Source organism: Apteryx mantelli, chromosome 3, assembly GCF_036417845.1.
Source record: "Apteryx mantelli isolate bAptMan1 chromosome 3, bAptMan1.hap1, whole genome shotgun sequence".
Taxonomy (NCBI): domain Eukaryota; kingdom Metazoa; phylum Chordata; class Aves; order Apterygiformes; family Apterygidae; genus Apteryx; species Apteryx mantelli.
This window is the reverse complement of record NC_089980.1, coordinates 67,690,549-67,712,496: the sequence shown is the minus strand read 5'-3', so window position 1 is coordinate 67,712,496 and position 21,948 is coordinate 67,690,549. Positions and strand designations below refer to the sequence as shown.

The 21,948-nt window shown below is 40.8% G+C and overlaps 1 protein-coding gene across 2 annotated transcripts; it reads right to left on the bottom strand.

Annotated features, from left to right (window-relative positions):
• Positions 1-398: 398 nt before the first annotated feature.
• VIP (vasoactive intestinal peptide) lies at positions 399-8,326 on the bottom strand. 2 transcript variants are annotated; one of them, XM_067294759.1, is made up of 7 exons: positions 8,143-8,326; positions 7,685-7,806; positions 5,769-5,909; positions 5,256-5,360; positions 3,512-3,631; positions 2,720-2,834; positions 399-1,531 (listed from the first exon to the last, which is right to left on the bottom strand). In XM_067294759.1, exons 2-7 carry the CDS (start codon positions 7,795-7,797, stop codon positions 1,523-1,525), a joined length of 603 nt encoding a protein of 200 aa, XP_067150860.1. In that variant the 5' UTR covers positions 7,798-7,806; positions 8,143-8,326; the 3' UTR covers positions 399-1,522. The 2 variants fall into 2 exon arrangements, with proteins under 2 accessions (XP_067150860.1, XP_067150861.1); XM_067294760.1 differs by lacking the exon at positions 5,256-5,360 and having other exon boundaries at positions 403-1,531.
• Between the last annotated feature and the right edge of the window lie 13,622 nt (positions 8,327-21,948).

The following is a 21,948-nucleotide window of genomic DNA, read 5'->3' as shown; positions in this document are numbered from 1 at the left end:
CTTGTTCCCAAAAATCTCAGATTTTACCATGTTTGAAGCTTCCTTCTAAATAGCAGCAGTGAACTTATAAGTGAAAGTCCAGTCTGTGCCTGTCAATAAATTAATTTTATCACTCACTGTGGTAGGAATATGATTGTATCTATGATACATAAATATACTTGAAATTCCAAATTGAATTTTCTAGGTAGGCTTGATAGTTTTTCTACTTCTATCAAATTTTGTTTTTTTCAGGGTGGGGGGAAATCATGGTAGGGTTATGACTAGTATCACACACGAATACGTGTTTCATAAGCAATACGTGCAATACCATGCACTTTCCTTACTGTAATGGAACTATGAGTCCTTATAACAATAAATATTTTTTCAGCAAGTGATTCAACCGGTTAAACCTACAATTTTAATAAAATACAAGATTCTGATTCAAAACAGCAGTGAATCAGCTGTATATTTCCAGTTTCATACTGTGATATGATGATACAAAGCCAACGTAATAAGGATTATTTTAGGAGACTTACTTGCTTTGTCTTTTTAATATAAACAAACCATATATATAGTACACATCAGTTCAAGAATACTATTTTCCTCTGTTAATATACAGCATTTAACTAGGGACCCCTACTGTTCCAGGTAACTATAAATTGACTTAAACCAGTAATAGTTTGCAGTGATAATAAAATGATTTATTGTCTGCATATTTTGTAAGTTACATTCATTCTGAAAAAATAGTAAAGTGTCTTCAGGTCTATTTTATATATAAGGAATAGTTTCATCATCAAAGCTACAGACAATCAAATGTAGAATAACCAATGACTTTAGACATCAAACAAATCAAGGGATAGCATTCTTCTGTGAGTGCTTTGGCAGCTCCAGAGCATTCAAAATATTATTAAAAGTAAAGGATACATTTTAATGTTTTTAATAGAATTTGTATATTGTGATATATTAAAAATGTGAAAGAAAAAGGAAAGATTCTGTCAAAGGTCAAATATTTTGTAATGTTTTTTTCATTTCCTCTCATTCTCTGGTAAGCTGCTAGAAAAGCATACCCTTTTGCTCAGGAGCAACCTTCAGAGATCTTTTTAATGTAATTTGTACATGCTTAACACATTCTTTTCCTCATGCTTTTACACTTTTATGAAGTAATCTGGAAATGTATCCATCTGATCAAACAGGTTTACCTAAAGTAGTACTGTACCCAAAATGAGCCAATTAATTAGTAATGATGGGCTCTCTTCAGCTGCACACTCATTTTCAAATTTATTGAAGTAAAGAATTTACAGCATATGGGACTCACAGACTTCTCATGAGTTAAACTGGCATCCATATGTACAGCTTTCAATAGAGAACTCTAGAGTAATATTTACAATGTAAATATCAACTTTTATTACATAAGAAACAAATATATCACAATTTTCACTTCACAAACATATTTGTTCTGGTCTGATGACTAAAGTCAGCTCTTTGAAATACTATGTGGAACTCAAAAATAACTTGTTCTGTCATAGACTTTACCAGGTGTACTTCAGAGGCCCTGAAAAGCAAAGGAGAAACATGTTTTTAGAACAGTCATTTTCATAAGTGGTTGCAACATGGAACATATAAATGCAGACAAGATGTAGACAAGAACCAAGGCTTGCCAAAATCCCTTGCTGCATGGGGGACTGGCAAATATTAGCAACTCCCATGGGTGGAGGTGGAGCTATTCATAGGAGCTTAATGTGTGTTACACCCAGCAGCCAGTGTTTGCAGGATCAGGAAGGACTGAAGGATTAGGCAAAATGTTACTGCACATTGGCCCAATGACCAATAACTAACAATACTGATGAAAAGATTCACTTATAGGAAAATCTGGATCATCAATACAGTCCATCAAAAAAGAAAGGAATAAAAATATTTCCAGGAACAGACCAGTGACCCAGTGGGCCAGTATTCTCTCTCATTTAGTCAATGCCAGATGTTTTAGAAGGTATAAAATCCAGAAGCAAGTATTTTTGGAATAATCTGCCTAGAAAGAACATTTCTTTCCTGAATCCCATCTCTTAGAAATTGTTTTATTCCTTGAAGCATAAGCAGTTGATGTCCTTTCTAATCTTTTGGATCTTTAGAGAAACTACCACATTTATGGAAAGAAAAACAGCATTTTCTTTTAGTCCCTGAAGGAATCAACAGTGTGGAGAAATGTGTGGGGCTGCTTTCTTCCAAATATTATCTTCAAGAGTGTACTTTTTTCTTATTTGTAATTCAGACACAACTGAATACCAAAAAACACCTTATCATCAATTTTATAATACACTTTCAAGAATATCAGGTCTGATTCACTTCTGTATTACCCTTTCAATTTTATGCCCCTGAAAGTGCTGTGAGGTAGAGGGATTGTTCTCTGAAGAAATAATAATCTTTATAATTAAAAATGAGTCAATTTGGATTTTAGGCTACAGTGAATACAATTTGAAACACCCAAGTGAGTTAGGTTCATTATTAACAGTTCCATTTAATTAGGAATTTTCAGTAACAGCAATCAGGGGATCACTTAATTATTCTTATTAAAATGATTATTATATTCCGATACAATCCCTACAGAAACACAGTGTTTCATGGAACATGGCTCTTTCCGAGAAGACTCTGCTTTCCTGAGAGGTCACATTTCATGTATGATTAATCTCACTGGATGGTTAAAGTTAACTAACAGATGGCAACACTAAAGTAAACCTGGACATACCAGTGGGAGGTGGCTCAGCAGCTCATCTACAGAAACATCATCATAGTTTTCTGAAAAGGAAGGTTCAAGAAGTTCTGCTTCATCTCGAAGTTTAGCAGGGTTTAGCTCTTCCTGGCTGTTGTGGATCAGAAACAAATTTTACTGTCCTCAGAAGAAAAAGCAGATAAGCAAACAATGCCTTGTTCTAACTGTAGCAATTGTATCTTTCATTACACTTATACAGCAGTATTTTAAATCACATGAAACAGCATGTCTAACACCTATAGAGACATTATATTTAAAAGCAAAAAGCAGTGGTCTCAATGAGTGAGTCTACAACAGAATATATACCCTTCAAAAACACATACTGGCACTTTTCACCTATAGTGATTAGGACATACAATCTTCTTTCCGGGACTTCTAAATGTTCATTTTGACTATTTGCCTAAAGATAAAATTTGAACAAATAGTGTGTTTTCATTATAAAATTACTGGTCATGTTCCATAGTTCTGTGGATTCTTCCTGAAGAGGCTTGCTATAACTAAAAGCATTTTAAGAATATGTTAGAAGCTTTTTAACATTTCCAGATGCTAAGTCTCCTCTTTATTCTTTCACTCTAATCTGATTGTGATATCTGTTCTAGTCTGGAAGAAAATGCTGTCTGTATTTTAAAACTATGTTATAAACTATGTTATAAAGTCATTAATGTTCATTGTCTTTTGCTTGTCCTCTTTGTATATGTGGGTATAAATCTTTTCTGTCTTAATACCATACAAGTATGTAAAGTATACGTATTTGCTTTTTTGTAATACCTTCTTTTTCCAGTTAAAACTGAGTTTAGGTATTTCTTCACGGCCATTTGCTTTCGGAAGCGGCTGTAGTTGTCAGTGAAGACAGCATCAGAGTGGCGTTTGACAGGACTGTCCTGGGAGCTAGCGATATACAACAATTAAAAATAAATAAACTAATATACATAATCAATTTAAAAGAAGATAGTATTAAAATGAGTGAAGTAAACTTTACAATGTTGGCTAGCTAAATAAAATCAAACTTTCATTACAGCTTTCATTTCCAACTATGACTTTGGAATTTCCTTTCTTCTCTTGAAAAGAAGTCATTCTGCTGTCACTGCTTACTATGCATTTTAATAACAAGCATCAGATCCTAAGGATCTGCATTCAGTCCTTTGGACAAACCTTCCACTGATTTCTTTCTCCTACACAACTTTGCCATGACCCACACAAATCTTACTGAAAGAATTCCAGAGTTTGTGTCATAGGAATTCTGCATGATCAAATGGTTGAGCGTGGAATTTATGATTTCCTCCTATGCCTTCTCATAGCCTAAGTTACTCTTTTTAATAAACTGACTCTAATCTGATGTCTTCTATTTGTGCAAATATATTTTAGTATGATACCAAGGAGTGCACATAAAGATCACACTTGAAGGCCCTGGCCACTGTTCCCATTGAAGTCAGTGAGGACTGAGCCTGCCTCTGAAAAAATTAAGAGTGTAACATCAAATATTTAGCTGCAAATGCTTGTTTTAAGGAAGCATCAGAAAACAAAACACACCTTCTGAAACCCAAACTTAGAGTCATATTTGTCCATGCATGATCTTGGGAACCTTCAGCTAGTGTGTTCTGCTTTAATGATCTACATTAATTTACAGCATATGAGAAACTGGTCCTATATGTTCTGGAACAAAGGCAGCATTGATATAAATGCTTAGAAACTGTCTAGAGACAAAGGCAGCCTTCAGATAAATGGGTAAAAATGGAGGACCTAATTTTCATTCAGCTTTTGAGTGTATGAAGTAGGCATTCATAAGAACTGTCATACTGGGTTAGACCAAAGTATCCTATTAGTTTGTTCCCAAGAGTGTCCAGTAGCTGCTGCTTAGGGATATAAAAACAAGGGAAGTACACAGAAATTCTTCTCAGCATCCTGCAATCATTAGTTTATGGGCTCCCTCATCCTGAAATTGCATCTGGACTCTTGTCTATGAATATGTCTCTTTTTTTTGAATCCTTCTGTAATGCAGATCTCCCAAAGTGCTCTGGCAATATGTTCAACAGTAGAAAAAAATCATTCCTTTTTGTTGTCACTTTAAATCAATTGTGTGTTAATTTTATTCCATGTGCCCCTGTTTTAATATAAGAAGTACTGAACAATCAGTCATCTTGTATTTAATTTTGCCATTCATCCACCAAGCTAGCATAGAGACTATCAGAATGTACAATTTAACTAAGCCATTACATTAAAAAGAGCAAATTGACCAGATAATCTTTGTAATATTGACAGTATTTATTATCAGTGCTATGTGCGGTGTCTGTTGCTCTACTCTTCACAGCTGTACAGAAATAAAGAGTAATGTATTCATTTAATAACAAATACCACTTTGCTGTTATATAGGATTTTCAATTCCCCCCTTATTATATCAGTTTCCCTGTCATTATCTCTAAATTGCAAAACGAGAAATTGGGTACAAAAGGGTAAAAAATTTCCAATGAAGCCAGCTAGGAAAAGACTCTACCTAATGTAAGTGCCACCTCACCTAACTCGTTTTCTAATAAGCGAATGCAGATATCTCTTCACAGCAAGTTTAGCCAAAAGATGGCTGTAGACGCTGGTGAAAATTCCATCAGCATGCCTTGCATTTCTGAAATGGACAATAAACAAACTCTACAATGCAACCTGGATCATATCATTTTGATAACTTTCATTTTGTCAACATGCTGCTTTCCTTAAGCTATCTTTTGTACATGAAAAATTAAGCTAATTTCATAAAACAACTTCCAGATTTTCACAATATATTTTTTAGCCCTTAGGGAAAGTGAATGCACTCATCATGCCAGAATGGAATTACAATCAACTTCTCTGTGGACATCCTTACTGATATCAATATTCAACCACAGGCCATGTGTTTTATCTGTAATCTGTTCTTCCTTTCCTACATCTCTAACAGTTTGAAAATGTGACTGAGCTAAGTGTTGCAAAAGCATTCTCCACTTTTGGCATGATTCAAGCAATATATCATCATTTGTACTTATGATAACAAAAAACTCACCTATCAATAATTCTGGACAGATCAAAATAGAATTTCTCATTTTCAGGTAGTGTGTTCTGCAAAATGTCTGATTCAGACTTTAGTGACCCACGGGCATGGTCAGGTTCACTGGCTCCATCAAATGGCATTCTGTTTACCAATCTGTTGGAGAAGAAAACCATGGAAAATACAGTTAGCTGAGGATATGCAGCATTGTCTGTTTCACTTCAACTTACATTCAGGTTTGTGTCAAAATGTACATCTACAAGTTTCTTTAGTCTGCAAGAGATGTTAAAATAGTCTGGATAAAAATTCTACAAAAATCACTTTCAGGTATAATCCATACTCAGTGATACAGTAGAGTAACTGGCAGAACAGATCTTCTTTTTCTCTAATGAACATGTTCTAGAAATGTTTTGTCACTGCAAATGATTAACTCCAATGAACAGTGAATGATCTGTGGCAATTGTAATTCAAGTGACAACTGTTAAGCTTTTCATAACAACCATATTTTATATAAACAATGGATGAAATTGTGCCCCTCCTCCCATGCAAAGTGAAAACAGTGTCTGTGAAGTACTTACCTTCCAATTAGGACCTAAAAGGTGCACCGAAAAAAAGTATGAAATGGTTCTTAGGCCCTATCTATAGGAAAGTAAATACAGCCTCTAGAACTTCAAATGAAATATGAAGTGCAGGCATTATATCACTACTGATTTTTATTCTCATTTGTTTAAATTAATTTGCTAGTTGCAAGTTAATAGCTGCTCATAATTAACCTTTTAAAATGTATCACAACAACTGCTCTGTACAAATTGATTTAATACTCCACATTCTCATAAACTTGTTTCATAATGGTCTATCTCCTGCAATACTGGTGTGTAACATTTTATCAAGGACAGTATGACTGCCCAGCAGTAGCGTGGCATCAGATGTTTCTTCTAGTTGCTTTTGTATTCTGTGGAAAACAATAGCCTCCTATCTCAATGGTAAACTGCTGCATGTGATGATGGTACACAAAAAGCACGCACTAAAACTAGGAAAGACTATTGTCATTATACATTTACAGTCATTATGGATGAATTAGAGCTATTAATACTAGTATTATGCATATATTTGAGGCATATAAAATTTTGGCTGGGTGAAAAATGTAAAGTTATTGCAGTGTAAATTAAAACAACTCAAGTCACACCTTTTGAAAATAAACCAGTATGCTGTATTCCCATATTATTTTCGCACTTCATGTTCCTCCAGCCTAGATGTAGAAGAACTCTTTATGCCATCTGATTTCATTTATGTAGACATCTAATAAAAATGTGAACTATTCAAAGTATGCAACAGTTTCTTCATACCAAAACTACACATAGATGCATAAAAATCACTTCCCCTCATTCATAATTTGGGAATTTTTAATATATTCAATCTTGCCTATGTATGTGTGTGCTTTTGAAAAGAAATACAGAGCATCCACCTAGCTGAACTGTGGAGATAAAGGAGTTTCCCCCTAAGAAAAGCCAAGACTGCTTTGACAGACATCCATCATGCCCTGGAGCACATTTTAACATATATCCTTTATGTCATTTATACACGCAGCGGTCAGAGGCATCCAGCTCTTGTGGGCAGCACCGCTGCTGCTGGCTGCGAAGCTGCGTGCGGTGCGGCTTTTCAGGCACGGGCCGGCCGGACACCTCTTGGGTCTGGCCACGCAAACGTCTCGGCGCAGAGATGGGGACTCGAGGGCCTCGGGGGGCCCCATCGAGCCTGTGCCAACGAGCCAACACCCAGTTAACTGACATCCCCCGGGAGCGCCGGCCCTGGCTGGAAGCAAGGCTCAGTTACTCGCTTGCTGGAAGCGCACAACGAGGGAGCGGCGCTGAATGAGGCCCCCGGACGTCTCCGCAGCGGCGCGGCGCGGCGCGGCGCGGCGCGGCCCTTACCGCGGCACGGCGGGGAAGGCGGCGCCCCGCGGCGGCAGCGCCCGGGCCCGCCAGCAGAGGGCGCTCAGGAGGGCGAGGGCGAGCAGGAGCGGGGAGGCGCCGCGGTGCTCCATGGCCGCCACCTGCGGAGGGAAGAGCGCAGCCGTCACCGCCCGCCCCGAGGGGCCGCGGGGAGCCGGCACATCGCCGGGCTGCAGGCGAGCCCCGGCTCGGTGCGCGGGGCAGCAGCGCCCCGGGCTCAGCGATTAAAGCCCCATTTTTTTTTTTATTGTTAAAAAAGAAGGGTTCCCCCCTCCGCCCCCAGCCGCTAACCTAGGCGGTCAGACCTGCTCTCCGCGTCCCGACGGCTGGGGCGCCTTTCCTGAAGGGACGCGGTGGAGGAGAGGGGAGAGACCGTGCTGAGCCGCGGGGGAGCTGCCGCGTTTCCCCGCGGCTGCGGTGGAGGGAAAGTTACTCACGGAGCCGCGAGTCCGTCGGTGGGGCTGGCTGGCTCGCAGGGCGCGGGGCGCTGCACTGCTGCGGGCGGCGGGGGGAGCCGCGGCCTGCGCCCTGTCCCGCTGCGTGGCTCACGGGGCGGCGGCGGAGGAAGAGGAGGATGAGGAGGAAGAGGAGAGCTCCGTCCCGCCGCACGCTCTGAGCTGCCCGTCGCGCCGCCGCGTTTTATAGCGTTTACACGTTTCTGCTTCCGAAGAAGCAGTCACGTTACTGGAGAGACGTCACCCGTCCCAAGGGGATGGTCGCTTTGTTCAGGACAGTCAGAGACTTATATTTAATTCATGAGCAGCCGCACACCCTACTTCTCCCCCCCCCCACCCCCCATTATTTGATTTATATTGAGTTAATTTTGCAGGGAGCAGGGCTCCGTCGGCGGCGCGATTCTGCCTCGCAAGGCAGAAGGGGAGCAGCCGGCTGCGGGGGGGCGCAGCTCTCCGCGGCCCCGTGCCCGCTGTCCTCGCTGCCCCCAGCCCGCAGGCAGGGCAGGTGGCTGCGCTCTCGGGCTGCGTCGCCGGTGTTTTCGGGCTCACCCGGTGCCTCTCTGTCCCCGGCTCGTCCCCGTCCCAGCCCGGGGCTCCCCGCCCGGGGGGCCGCCGCTCTTGCAAAGCCCCAGGCCAGCGTGGGGAGCCCGCCGCGGTGCACCGCCTGAGTGCACGGCGGGTGCACCGAGGAGTAGATCTTAAAATCTTTCGACGGACTAGTTTGATTTTTAGATCGTGGTGTGGTGTGTACCAGCCTTGGCTTTTTCATTTAAAATGTATGTGTTCATGGGAAGCAAAACAGCCCCCCCCCCCCCCAGTCTAAGCTGCTGAAACGCTAGGTGCTCGTAACAGTTCAGCTAATCCAACTGGTGTTACAGGCTGCGCTGGCAGCGCGGGGACTGGGGCTGCAGCTCCTGTTAAACTCAGTGCCCTGAAGGGCAATGAGCGCGGAGGGGGTTAGCTCTTCCAAATTTGTCTCAAGCCCATACCTCGGGGTTGGAGTCACTGCCACAGCGAAGGAGAATCATTTACTTTCAAGCCTTCGACTTTCACTTTGGAGTTTTTCCTGCCTCAGAGAGATCTGTGGGCACGAAAGGAAAGAAACGGGGAAACAAGGCGTGGAACACGCGAACCGTGCCGCCAGGGTAGGGGTTTTCCTGCAAGCACCTGCTCTGGGTCTGACCAAGCCATGAAACAGTTACCAAGGAATCGCAGCAAGAACTAATTTCAGCTACAAAGGTCATAATACTTTTTTCTTTTCTGTTTTTGCTTGAGCTATTTTGTATCACTAGTTTCCTGCTTAGTAGGTAACCACTGTACCAAATCCATGCAAACGATTTCACCATTTCCCCTTACTTCTAAAAAGTTTCCCTGTTTCATGTGTCACTAAAGGTTAGGCAGGCTCAACGGCGAAGATTTGCACTGCTTAATCACATTTTCTAATTCAGTTACATGAAAATTAAGTGAATTAGATTAAAAATGCCTGGAAATTTGTTTCTCGGATGACAACTGTGACTAAAACCAGAGTTCCTGCGATAGTCTAATTTCAGGAAATTTTCCCTTGTTACTACATAACTAGGGGTCGAAGAAGCAACTCTGCTCTGGCATGGCAAGATGAGCATCAATAGCACCGTACTCCCCTCACTTCTAGTCAGTGTTTCCTCAGAAGTATTCCAGTTAGGGTTTACAGGCGTTGTGCTGCATGCTAGAGCCGGTAAAGTTAGATGGACTTAACCGAAGTGTTTGAAAGAAGAAAGAGGAGCGGAGAAATTCCGGCTCATGGGTGGCGTGTTTAAGAGCTGCACCAAGATGCGTTGCTGTGGAGCTGCAAAGCCCGCAGCTGCCTTGCCTCGAGTGGCAGACAGGGCTAGCAAAGGTTTCCCGCGCACCGGAGGGCGAGGGCGCGCTGCGCGCCGGGGGCCGCGGCGCAGGAGCCGGAGCCGGAGCGGCTCTCCGCGCCCGGCTCCGCGCCCGGCTCCGCTGCCCGGCAGCCCCCGCCTCCGCCAGGGGATGCTGCGTGTGGGGGCCGCGTTCCGGTACGGGAAAAACCGGAGCGCAGCCTGCGACAGGGACCAGAGAGAGAGGAGGCAAGTTCCCTTTCGGCACATCTCGTCTAGCTAGCTGAGCCGGGGAAGCAGGAGTGCGGTCCCGCGTTTTGCCGGCTCTGGTCGCTGGGAGGGAGGAGGGGATGTGCGGGCTACCTGGTCTGTTGTCAGTCGCTGGGTATGTGCTATATAGGAGGCTGCAGTGCCGTGAGAAAACGGACTGCGCTGCCAACAACTGGAGAATCACTTTTTAACCGGCACTTTTTTTACCATAGCATTACCACTTATTTACCATTCCTGGTAAATCTGATTTGCCTTAGCCTTGTGTAGCCTTTTCACAGTTAGTAAACCAGATTGGACAAGGAAGTAACATGGTGTTAAGGATGTGTAAGATGGCCCACCAGAACATCTCTAGAGGTGGCAGAACTCCTGAAAGAACTCTCTTTAATGATCTGAGCAATCTTTAGTGTTTTTATTCTTACAATATCTTCTTTTCCCTATTCTACAGATAGGAAACTTCATAGAAAGGTCAAGTGAATTATCCTATATAGGAAATCTCTGCTGGACCTTTGGGATGACCTAAATCTCCCAAGCACTTTTCAATTGCTCTAACAATTGACTGCATTTCCCTTCAAGACCCCACTGCACCCACCCTCTCCTGCTCTTGAGGCAAGCCAAGAAAAGCTGAACAGGAGCAGATGCTGCCTCCACCTTTCTCCTTAGTCGTCCCTCCCATTTCTCAAGAGGGCTTTCACTAAGGGAGGTCTTTTGGGGGTGACTGAGAAGTGTTGGGGCTGGCAATCCAAATTCTACTCTTTACAGAGTTTTTTTGCTGAATCCCCACAGCATTTCCACATCATTTGGAGATGTTTTGATAAGAGCAAGTCACTAAAAAGAAAAAAAGAAGTCTTTATAAAGAGATATCTGGAGGTAAGGCCCTTTACTGTAGGAGTCTTGAGTGAGCCCTCTAAGATCTATGTAGACTGATAGTTTTAAGATTGTAACTCCTGCCATCTTCTACTGACAGAAACTCTACCATTTCAAAGAAGTGTCACCTGGACAACAGTAGTGCTTGGGAGCTTCTCAAGGATAGTAATTGGGCACAGGCAACTTTGGGAAAGGCAAGTATTTTGCAGTGGCTGTTGCAGGAATACTGATGCATAATACTACACCTCCACATTTACTGACATTTTTATCTTTAGTCTATGTTAACAAGCATCTTTTGGCTATTTTTCACCCTTACCTTATTTTCTTTATCTTTGGCTTAATAAAAACAGGGTAATAATCATAAAATGGGGAATATTTGGGAATGATGGAAACCCCATTTGACAAGACTGAGCAAACTGCAGAAGTTTGTCTGAAAGCTTATCTCACCATTTGTATGAAAATTTGTGTGATGTGTATACAAATCCAGTATGACCTGAAATAGCTACATCATTCTGGGCAAAGAGATTTGTGAGTTTTCAGGTTTGTTAGTTAGATTTGATTATTATTTTTAGCATGTAAAACTACTGAAATTCATGGACTAAAAAACTTTTAGAGACAAATCCTTAGATGAGGGAAATATGCTTAGTTCCACTGAGGACGTGTTTAGCATTTACCAGTTTTATCATGTAACTGGATTTTAAAAAGAGAGATTACATCAACAACAAAATATACTTTTACTTTCAAAAAAAGAGAGGAAAAAGAATAAAAGACAGTTGTTTTAGGGCTTGCATATAACATAAGACAAGGAAATGTCTACTGACTCATGAGCTCTGTATCACAAGTCATTGAGTTTGCAGAATCTCCCTTGTGCATTACAACTCATGTTCCTGTAGATGAGTTCAGAAACTCTGCCTTTGATCCCACAGCCATATTACATTGATCCGTGATTTTTAGAGCTTATAGAGTAGATTGATGGAGCACTACTATTCAGCTGTTAACAGAACAGCTTTTCTGACTTCCACAAAAGATGCAACAGAAGAAATGTCAAGAAACTGTACAATAAGAGTAAAAAAAAAACCAGTAAAACATCATGAGCTGATCTGCCCTTCTCTAATCCTTCAGAGCCATGATTAACACTTCATTTTATCCTCTCAGCAGCCTGTTACCTCACTTGGTCCCACTCTCCCACAAACATTTATATTCCTCAATACCACCTGATCGGAAAAATGGATGGGGTCACTTGCTGAAACTTGTCCCAGCTATCCCAACTCTCTCTGCAGCTATCTCTGAATGCTTCCCAAGAGAAATAAGGAGAAAACCATTCATTCATTCATTCTTTTGATAAGTTTCATTTCAATTGCACAGTCCTCATTCCATCATACCTTTAGCTTGAGTCAGTTCTGCAGACTCAGAAACGTCATAGTAAATAGAATAAAACACAGACAAATATCTTGTAACTGAATACTCATGACTTCCCTCCTGCAGCAGGAACGTTCAGGGGAGGAGTGTTTGTCTCTTCCGTTACCACGGGTCAAGGAGGTGGAATGGGGGAGCCTTCATTTCCTCTCTCTGCCATCCTGAGCCCTGTTCTCAAGTCACAAGTGTGGCTCCTCAGAACAGTCACTAACTGGGTTAAACTCCTGCAATAAGTAAAGCATAATAGCAAATATGCCTGCTATGTACAACACTATTGTAAAAGTCTCTCCTGTTCTAGGTGATACCTTTGCTTAATGTGTGGGTTAACAATTAGGACAGTTTTCAAAACTACTGCAGCATTTGGATTATGCCCATAACTCCCAACCATGCTTCCACCTTTTGCATTAGTATGTATTAATATATCATTAACACAAACTCCTCTGTCTTTAACATATTGATGATACTTGATTAAAACTTCCCAGTGGATAGCATGGTGAGCAAAAGCAGGAGACCTGCTGACTCCAGAGGTATTCCCAAGTGTCCTTTTCCCTTGTCTATCATGCTGTCTAGGAAAACTATTGCTGCTTGTAGTTTAGCTCTGTGTTTTCATATCCTCTGCTCCTTACCCCAAAGTCCAGCCTCAGCTTCTCACAAAGACTCCAAACTGTTTGGGATAGTTATTTTGTTCTCCAGGTATTTATGCTGATTGGCATCTGCTTGAACTACTCTTCCATGTTCATCTTGTTCATGGTATGTGGCTGTCCTAGAAAACTCAGTCCAAACTCATTCTCATTTTTTTGGTGAGGATGTGATGTTTTTGCCATCACCCTCTCACAATAATAGACACACGTCTTCTGCACTCATTCATTCCCTGTTAAGATCCATGACTATCCAAACTTTAACAATGGATTTAATACTTCTGCTTTTCTTTCAAAGCAATCACCCTTTAATGCTTCAGTCTAACCTGCTTCAATGATTTCATTCACCTCAAACCTGGAAAACAGAGTGGTCAGCTTGTCAGGAAGGCAGAGTAGTTTGTGGTTTGGTCATGCTGGGTGTTCTTTGTTTTTAACAAGCTATCTGCAATATGTCCTATTCCTATCGTTGTTGTAATCTTCAACCTTTGGCAAAGGATCAAGATGATACTTTCATCACTAGAAGTATGTGTTGCCTCCTCCTGCAGCTGCCCCAGCCAATTCCTCTTCTCTGCAAATTTAAAATTACCTCCGTAAAGGTCAAGAACGTATGTCTTCAAGATGCTACAGCATTCAGAGTCAGCTTCCCATCCATTTGCAGCTAAATCAAAATCACACATTTTGCTTTCATAGTGTTTTGAAGTTTTCTGCATAAGTTAAGACTTGTCTATACAAAACTGGATTTTGTATGGTAAACCTTTGAGAAATCACTTTAATTTTAGCAATGCACCAACATATGTAAATTTAGATCCAGATGTTAAGAACTGCCTTTCAAATCTGCATGCCTGCATTTTTCCCATGCCTTCCTCGCTGTACCTGTACTATATGATACCTTGTGGAAGTCCTTTTGCCTCTAGCTGTACAAAATGGAAATCCTTCCAGAATCCCTTTAGACTACCTGCTAAAAGTAAAGCCCGCTTCAGTGGAGCAAGCCTGGGAGCAAACATGCCCGAGGCACCCTATGTCAGCCTGATTCACTGTTGCCACTAACCTTATGGAGTTTGGCTGCAAGTTCATCAAAAGCTTGGGCAATCTGAGAAGCTCATGATGCTCCTGGCTAGAAGCACATCCCCAGATGCAGCTGAGTTGTTGAAAAGTCACTTTTGCCTTCCTACCTTCTTCCTATACTGATTGGAAAAAAAAAAAAAAAAAAGGACCAGACAATTTGGTCCATTTACACATTTGTAATTGTATGATTGAAATCTTGGATGTAATACATACCATAACATCTGTGATGAAAGGACTGGGCAAATTATTTGATTTTGCATATATACTATTTCCTGTGTGTAATACAAAATCCTGGTTCTAGATTGTGCACGTGGCCAAATTCTTTTTGTATTTCCTGGTGAATATTGCTACTATTGCACTGTCTGGGAGCTTGCAAGACCAGACATATCATCTCAGGATTTAGAAAAATCTGCATCAGTCTGGTTGGAAGGCACATCTTAAAGATGCTAATTATGCCAGGATAACTTTATCCCTTGAACTGACCTAAGCATCACAAGTTCTTTGTTTACTGAGCTGAAAAAAGCAACAATTTAAAAGCTAAGGCAGAAATGAACTAAAAATGCTTCAGCCTCAAGCAATTACCACTATTGTCTTCATGGAAAAAGAGCTGAGAGAAGTTTTCTAAAATTGTCCATGTGTATAAAGGGCATAGTGTAATGTGCTGTCTTTGAGTACTACTCTAAGCCTAATGTATTATGTCTGAGAAAATCTATATTCTTATTTAGTTTCCATGAAGGAGCCACTGAGAAGAAATTATCAACCTATTAGTTTACCTTCCTTAATAAATTATATAATTTGGACTTAATTTTTTCAATATTATTTCAAAGTCAATATTTTTTGTTGTGTTCATGGACAAGAAAGATACAGTTCCAACAAAATTTATCAACTAGTTCAACTCCACAGGTCACTGGAACAAACAATAAACTCCCACATCTTGTTTAATTGGCTTCTTGGCCAATACATCAATGGCTCATTATGCTTTTTGTCCTACTTAAAGCATTAAGAATGTTCTAGTGAACATAGCACCACAGTCAATGTATTCCACTTTATTAACTACACAGAAATAGATCTAGCACTAATATGATTCTAAAGGATTTTGGGAGGTGGTAAATATTGTCACAAAGATAAAAAAGATTAATAGGTACAGTGATACCTTTGATAGCTATCATATGCACTATCATCATATGTTACACTAATGTAACATTCACAGGTGCTAAAACAACTTTTGCAATGTTTTCATTTCTATGGAATGATAAAATTGAAATGTTACTATTGAAATGTTGCTAACTGCTGGTTAGCAATAAGTTGAAATTAAGCCCTGGCCCCTAGTACCTTGAAATTCAATAATCTTCATACTCAAATTGTAATAAAGCATGACTCTATAAATTATTGATCTAAATGGGAATTTTGTTCCTTGGAACTCTAGATCAATGACACAGTTACATCAACAGCTGCACAGTAAAAATAACTGTATTTCCACTATAACCCTCTTCCAGCATGTGACTGGAGATTTTTTTTGTTTTTAATTTTATGGTAGTAGACAACTGCTTTATATGAGCTTTAAGTACAATTCCATCTCACCAAGTCACAGACAATTTGTTGTCTTACTTGAGACATTTTCTGTTTTGATAAAGAGATATTTCAGTATTGATTCCAATCCTCTTGCAGTGTATGTCAAGAATTCCAGTGAACATCTCCATGACCATGTCTTCCAGTGTGTTGTCCAGTGCATCTGCTGTTCTTTGGCAATGGTTTCCTTCATGCTGACACTGCTCACGGAAAAGACACAACTGAGAAACTCTGTTATTCAAACTTGCATTTATTGGTCATACCTAGAGGCCATTTTCTCTCATTTATCTAATGCCACCACCAGCCCAGATATGTGTATCAAAGTTAGGTTTCAAAAAAAAAAAAAAAAAAAGAATATCACAAGATGAGTAACCACAGACAGGTCCAGACTATTTCTGAAAATGGTCCAGATCCAGCTAGAAAGTGTCTAGAGCACTGGACAGGATGAAAGGCAAGATTAGATACTCAAAGCATCTGTATGGGGTGTGGAAAATAATTTTGCATTTATTATCTTTATGAGGATAGACTGAATTGGAGGTCTACTTTCATAAACATTGTTGCATTATATATATATCCTCTCGACTCTCTTCTTAAAGAGAGGCAAGACTATATTCCATCAAAGTCTGATTTAGAGTTCCTTCTTTTTTCCTGGAAAACTTGACCAGGCTATTGATGACACTTTGATGCACAGGTGTAGCTTCCTGATAGGTTCTCATACAGGTATGTTTCCAAGGCCTTGAGCCTTGGTTTGAGATGGGAGTAAATCCATCTAAAGGAAAACATAGCCTGAGATTGTATATCAGTTAAAAATTCAAAAAGACAAGTGCAATCACAAATGTCACTATTTTTCTCTAAAAGACATCAGGAACAACATCAGATTGAATCAACATGTTTACCCTCTCTTCTCTCAGATCTTGGAAGAAATAGGTAGAATAGTAGAGCTACTTTTTTTCAGAGAATGGGTGGCATAAGCTGAGGCCAGATCTGTAGCCCTGTCTCAGCTTCTGTTCCATGAACCACAATGCTCCATCCCAAGCATCACAGCTCTGAAAGCCCATCCATAGAACAACCTGCAGTCCCAGCATCTGTGGCTGAGGAAGGTCAAGGATCAGCCTGTCCCAAGGGACAACAGAGCCTGCATTTCTCAGCTTGACTGACAGCTCTCTGGTGAGGAGAACCTCATCCATTGTCAGCATGGGAGCTTAAGAACTTATTAATTTTTAGCCTAGTCATTTTTTAGTCATAGTTATCTGCTGTGTACACTACTCAATAAATAACTGTGTGTACTCATAAAGCAGCTTATCATTCTGCTTGCAGAGTTTGTGCACACAGTAAAAGATGCCAAAGTAAAAGTGACTTAATAGTGGGAAGGCTACAAGATCACTCAGACATGCATGCCATGTACAAAACTAAGCACCTGAAAATAACCAATAAGCAGTCCATAAGCAACCTGTAAGTCCCTAAAACAGTTCCAGAATCCTTTCTGCCTTGTCCTCCCAGCCAGCTCAAGATGAGGCTGAACCAGAACCAACATCTCTCAGAGTTTGTCAGAATTGAAGGTGTTTTGTCAATTTCTGGTGTATTCTAGAAGCAAAATAGAGGATAGAGGCAATCTTTTTATAACTCTGTAAGGTATTGTCCTGCTGGAGACAGTTTGTCTTCAGACAGTCTTGAGTACAAGCAAGATTGCTGCGCTGCTGACCTCAGCAGCCAGAGGGGAGATTGGCTTCTTTATGCCAGTACTGGATTTGCTCAGCTTTGCTTTCTAATGCTAGCTTTAAAACACCCCCCCAAAATGGTGCCCAGAAGTGGTCTTTAGTAGAGTGAGACCCTGGAAAACTTCTTTTTACTCTTTCCTGCTGTCATCCTATTTCATAGAAACATCATTCAGAGAGATGGGATGAGATGATGTGATATTCTGTGAAAACCACTGCTGTCAAACAACAGAAACGATGAGGCTCAAACAAAGGTGTGATTCAGGAGTTCCTAATCCTGCTCTCACGTCAAATGATAGAAAGGAATGGCCAAGCACTGATTCACCATGCCCTCCATTATCAGACCCTCCCATGTCTGCTTAAGGGTGCTCCTTACATCCTCACCAAACATTTTACATGCTCAAGCACTGACTGGGGAGGGGAGGGGAATAGTCATCTATTTTCACAAAGAGGAAACTTTCAACAAGCAGAAATCACTTGGTAGGTGTAAATTATTCTCTTAGATTAGGCACTGGAATGGTGTGGTTTATGGAATTATATTCTGTTTCAGCAGATTTATTAAGCATACAAGTAATCTCATTGTAGTCAAAAATAGAGCAATAATAGATTATATTGTCAGTGGTCAGTGAGAGCATTCAGAGTATTAAAGGTAAGTGTAAGCCAATCTGTTTTGCTGGATTGGGCCTGTGTACCAAGATTGTCAACTATGTGACTAACACACCTTGTTTGCAAATCTACCTCTAAAGAGCAGCAATATTTAATACAGTACATTTTTTACTGTTTTTTAGTTCACTATTTTGACGTAATGGTAACTGAGCAGTTAGCCTTGAAAGTTTTTGATCTCTAATAACCCAGTTTCTGAGTACAATGTCAAACTAAACAAGATTGTGTGAAACATTTACAGACTGTTTTTAAATCTTTTGTAATGCACAGCATTGGAAGCAGCTTTTAAACCACCTAGCTGTTTAGTGTCATACAGGCATGAAAGAAGCAGGAACACCTATTTATGTCTTCTGTGATCCTAGTAAATGTATTTAATTGTACTTGATGATATCTAGGACTCTGTGTTGTGCAGTATTAACAATATATCAGAAACTTTATCAAGCAATATGTGACTCTTACGGATTGACTGAAGTTACATTAAGATTTTGAATTGCTCTTGTCCTGGTCATTCTACTTTAGAACTTTCCACACATAATTAAAAGGGATCAGAAAGATATCTGTTGGACAGAATGATGAAATGTTGGCTCTAGGAGAAGATACGAGACATTTACTTTACCTTCTCATTCCGTACCTTTGATTGTTATAGTAAAAACTGTACTTTTAAATGTTGAGCCTTCTGTACTCGTAAAATGTCTGTGAGAAGGCATGCAGAAATATGTACCTTGTTATGTGCTCAGGGGTTACTGAATGAGGAGAAACACTTTCAGGCATCTTTCAGGATCACTGTCAGAACATGAAGCACTAACACTTTGAAGTACTTTGCAAAATCATGGTAAATCTGTCATACTCTAACTTATTTGGACTATAGTTGGAACCCATTTTAACCTACACTGAGCTTTCTCAGTCCCTATTTCCCTCCTCAGGATGTTTGGTTTTACTGGTGATATCTCTGGCCTAGAGCAGTTTCTCTTTGTTGGTGGAAGAGATGAGACTCAGCAGGGCTTCGTGAGGAGCCACGTACACCCACTGCATGTCTCAGAGAGCTGAGAGAAAAGGGCAGAGGAACTTTTCAGTGCGGCTTACTATCCAGATTTGACTTTCCTCACAGACAGGCTAACACATGGCTATCCTTATTGCACTGGAAGCCTTCATAATCTATGCTAATAGACTAATAAGCATGGATTTAACACAAGACATTTGTGACATCTTGGGCAAACTTAAAAAATACAAAGAATCTTATACAAATAATCAATGTTTTCACTAAATGACAAAGTTTCCTAAGATTGCTCAGTGTAGGCATTGTATATGAGGTTTTTTCATGTTGTTACACTTCTAGTCCACAATAGAGCAGCTTTATTAATCACAGAATCACAGACTCACAGAATGGTTGAGGTTGGAAGGGACCTCTGGAAATCATCTAGTCCAACCCCCCTGCTCAAGCAGGGTCACCTAGAGCACGTTGCACAGGATCGCATCCAGGCGGATTTTGAGTATCTCCAAGGATGGACACTCCACAACCTCTCTGGGCAACCTGTTCCAGGGCTCTGTCGCCCTCACAGTGAAGAACTTTTTCCTCATGTTCAGACGGAATTGTCTGTGTTTCAGTTTGTGCCCGTTGCCTCTTGTCCTGTTGCTGGGCACCACTGAAAAGTCTGGCCCCATCCTCTCTACACCCTCCCTTCAGATACTTATACCTATTGATAAGATCCCCCCTCAGCCTTCTCTTCTCCAGGCTAAACAGGCCCAGCTCTCTCAGCCTTTCCTCATAGGAGAGAGGCTCCAGGCCTCAATCATTTTTGTAGCCCTTTGCTGGACTCACTCCAGTAGTGCCATGTCTCTCTTGTATTGGGGAGCCCAGAACTGAAGGTCAACATCTTCAAATTGCAGGTTGTACGAGCACCAGCATTTCTGTATGGAGCTGAAGAATGTACATAGAGAAATACTTTGTGATCATTTAATGAGGGACTGAACCATACATGCATGTATGTTAGCTTGAGCATTTACTATTCTGAAGTGCTTAACTTTAGTTTCTGAGATAGAGTTGATTTTTTACACTAATACATTTCAAAAACAGTTAAATGGCAGAGGAACATATTCAATGTTCAACTTCATTTTCAAAAGTGATTCAATGCCTAGGAGCATTTAGACACTTTGAAGCATTTTATTTAGTGAGTATATAAGCATTCAAAATATTTTTGAGTGTGCAGGAATTTGTGTAAGAGTCAGTCTTATGTTACCCAGAATGTTCAAAAATATCTACATCATGAATTAGTGTATTGTCAATTTGTAAGAATTTTGCTGTCATTAAGTAGTAACAAAAAGATGTGTGCAACTTTTCAGAACATATGCCCAAGGGATTACAGAAAAAAAAAAATCAGTGCTTTGATGCTGGCAAAGTAGTGCTGCAGGGCTTATCACATGCAACCCAATCAATTCCTCTAACTGATTCTCTGGATAACAAACTCATCTTTTCTGTTACTTGACCAAACAACAAAAGAATGGGAGAGAGCAAAAGTCTGTGTATTTTTATCATCATAGTTATCCCCAGAGAGGGAGAGCTGGAACTTCATGCTGAACTAAGTAGAGAAGCACTAAATGAGAATCATAAAATTTTACAATCCTTCTAGAAAAGGTCTAAAAGGGATTCTTCCTTCCTTCCAAAAATAACTTAAAAAGATCACTAGGATATACAGAATAGGAACAGAGCGTGGGCAGAGAATGTGCCTCCTCTGTGCCTCTCCAGCATGCTTTTACTCAAATCCTAGACAGGTCAGTCTAGAGGCCGAGGATTAGTCCTGTTTCAGTGCACACCTAACCACCGGCCCCTTCTTCATACATGTTCAAAAGAATGTAAATTACTGTCAGCTGTGATTTGCACACCTGTCAAACAGGAACAGGATGGTGCCATCACCTCACATGTGTAGTCATCAAAGTGCTGCCATAAAATAAAGTGGATCAGTATTGATGCAGGTCTGTCCTGGTCTAGATATGAATAATTTTGCATCGCAGTGCCTTTCCGTACTGTCCACAGTCATAGAAACATCAGACAGTTATGTCCTAAATCATCAAATCCAATTTCCTGCTATCTCAGGCCCATCACTCTGTACAATCCCTTTCATGATTAATCTACTTTTGTTTAAAAAATAGTGCTCTAAAATATTGCAACTGCTCTTTAACATCCTTCAGAAGAAAACCACTTGATTCTGCAGCTAAATAGATAAAAACGTGTCTGTTGTGTGATGTCACTGAGAAGGCAGACAGACAACGTGTTTACAGAAATATCTCCACTCTCCACTCCACGCCCTTCAGACGTCAGCCACCGTCATGCAGTAACGTTGTCAGAAATCTAATGGGAGCCAAAGGTTTCCGTAAAAACTAAAAGGAGATAAGAGACATGCCAGCCAGACTTCTCTGTCAAATTGCTTCCTCAGACTGTAAATTGTTGGGGGTAGAAGCTATTCTTCCAGAACTGGTTATTCTTCCAGGCACAGCCAACCGAGCATAATGGGGCCAGAGATCCTCAATGGGACTGCTGGTGCTGCTACAGTAGAGGGCAGAAAATCCAGCTGGAAAAGCCTTCCCTTTCTTGTCTGGAGTGCTTCAAGAGGAGCCCTTGGCAGCAGCAGTCCAACTCTGGCCTGCTGCAATAGTTTGCTGAAAACTTGCTAGCCCAGCTGGATTAAAAGTACCGAGGAAATTATAGACAACTGAAAAAGTGATTAGGATCTTGTCATCCTTGTCAATGCTTAA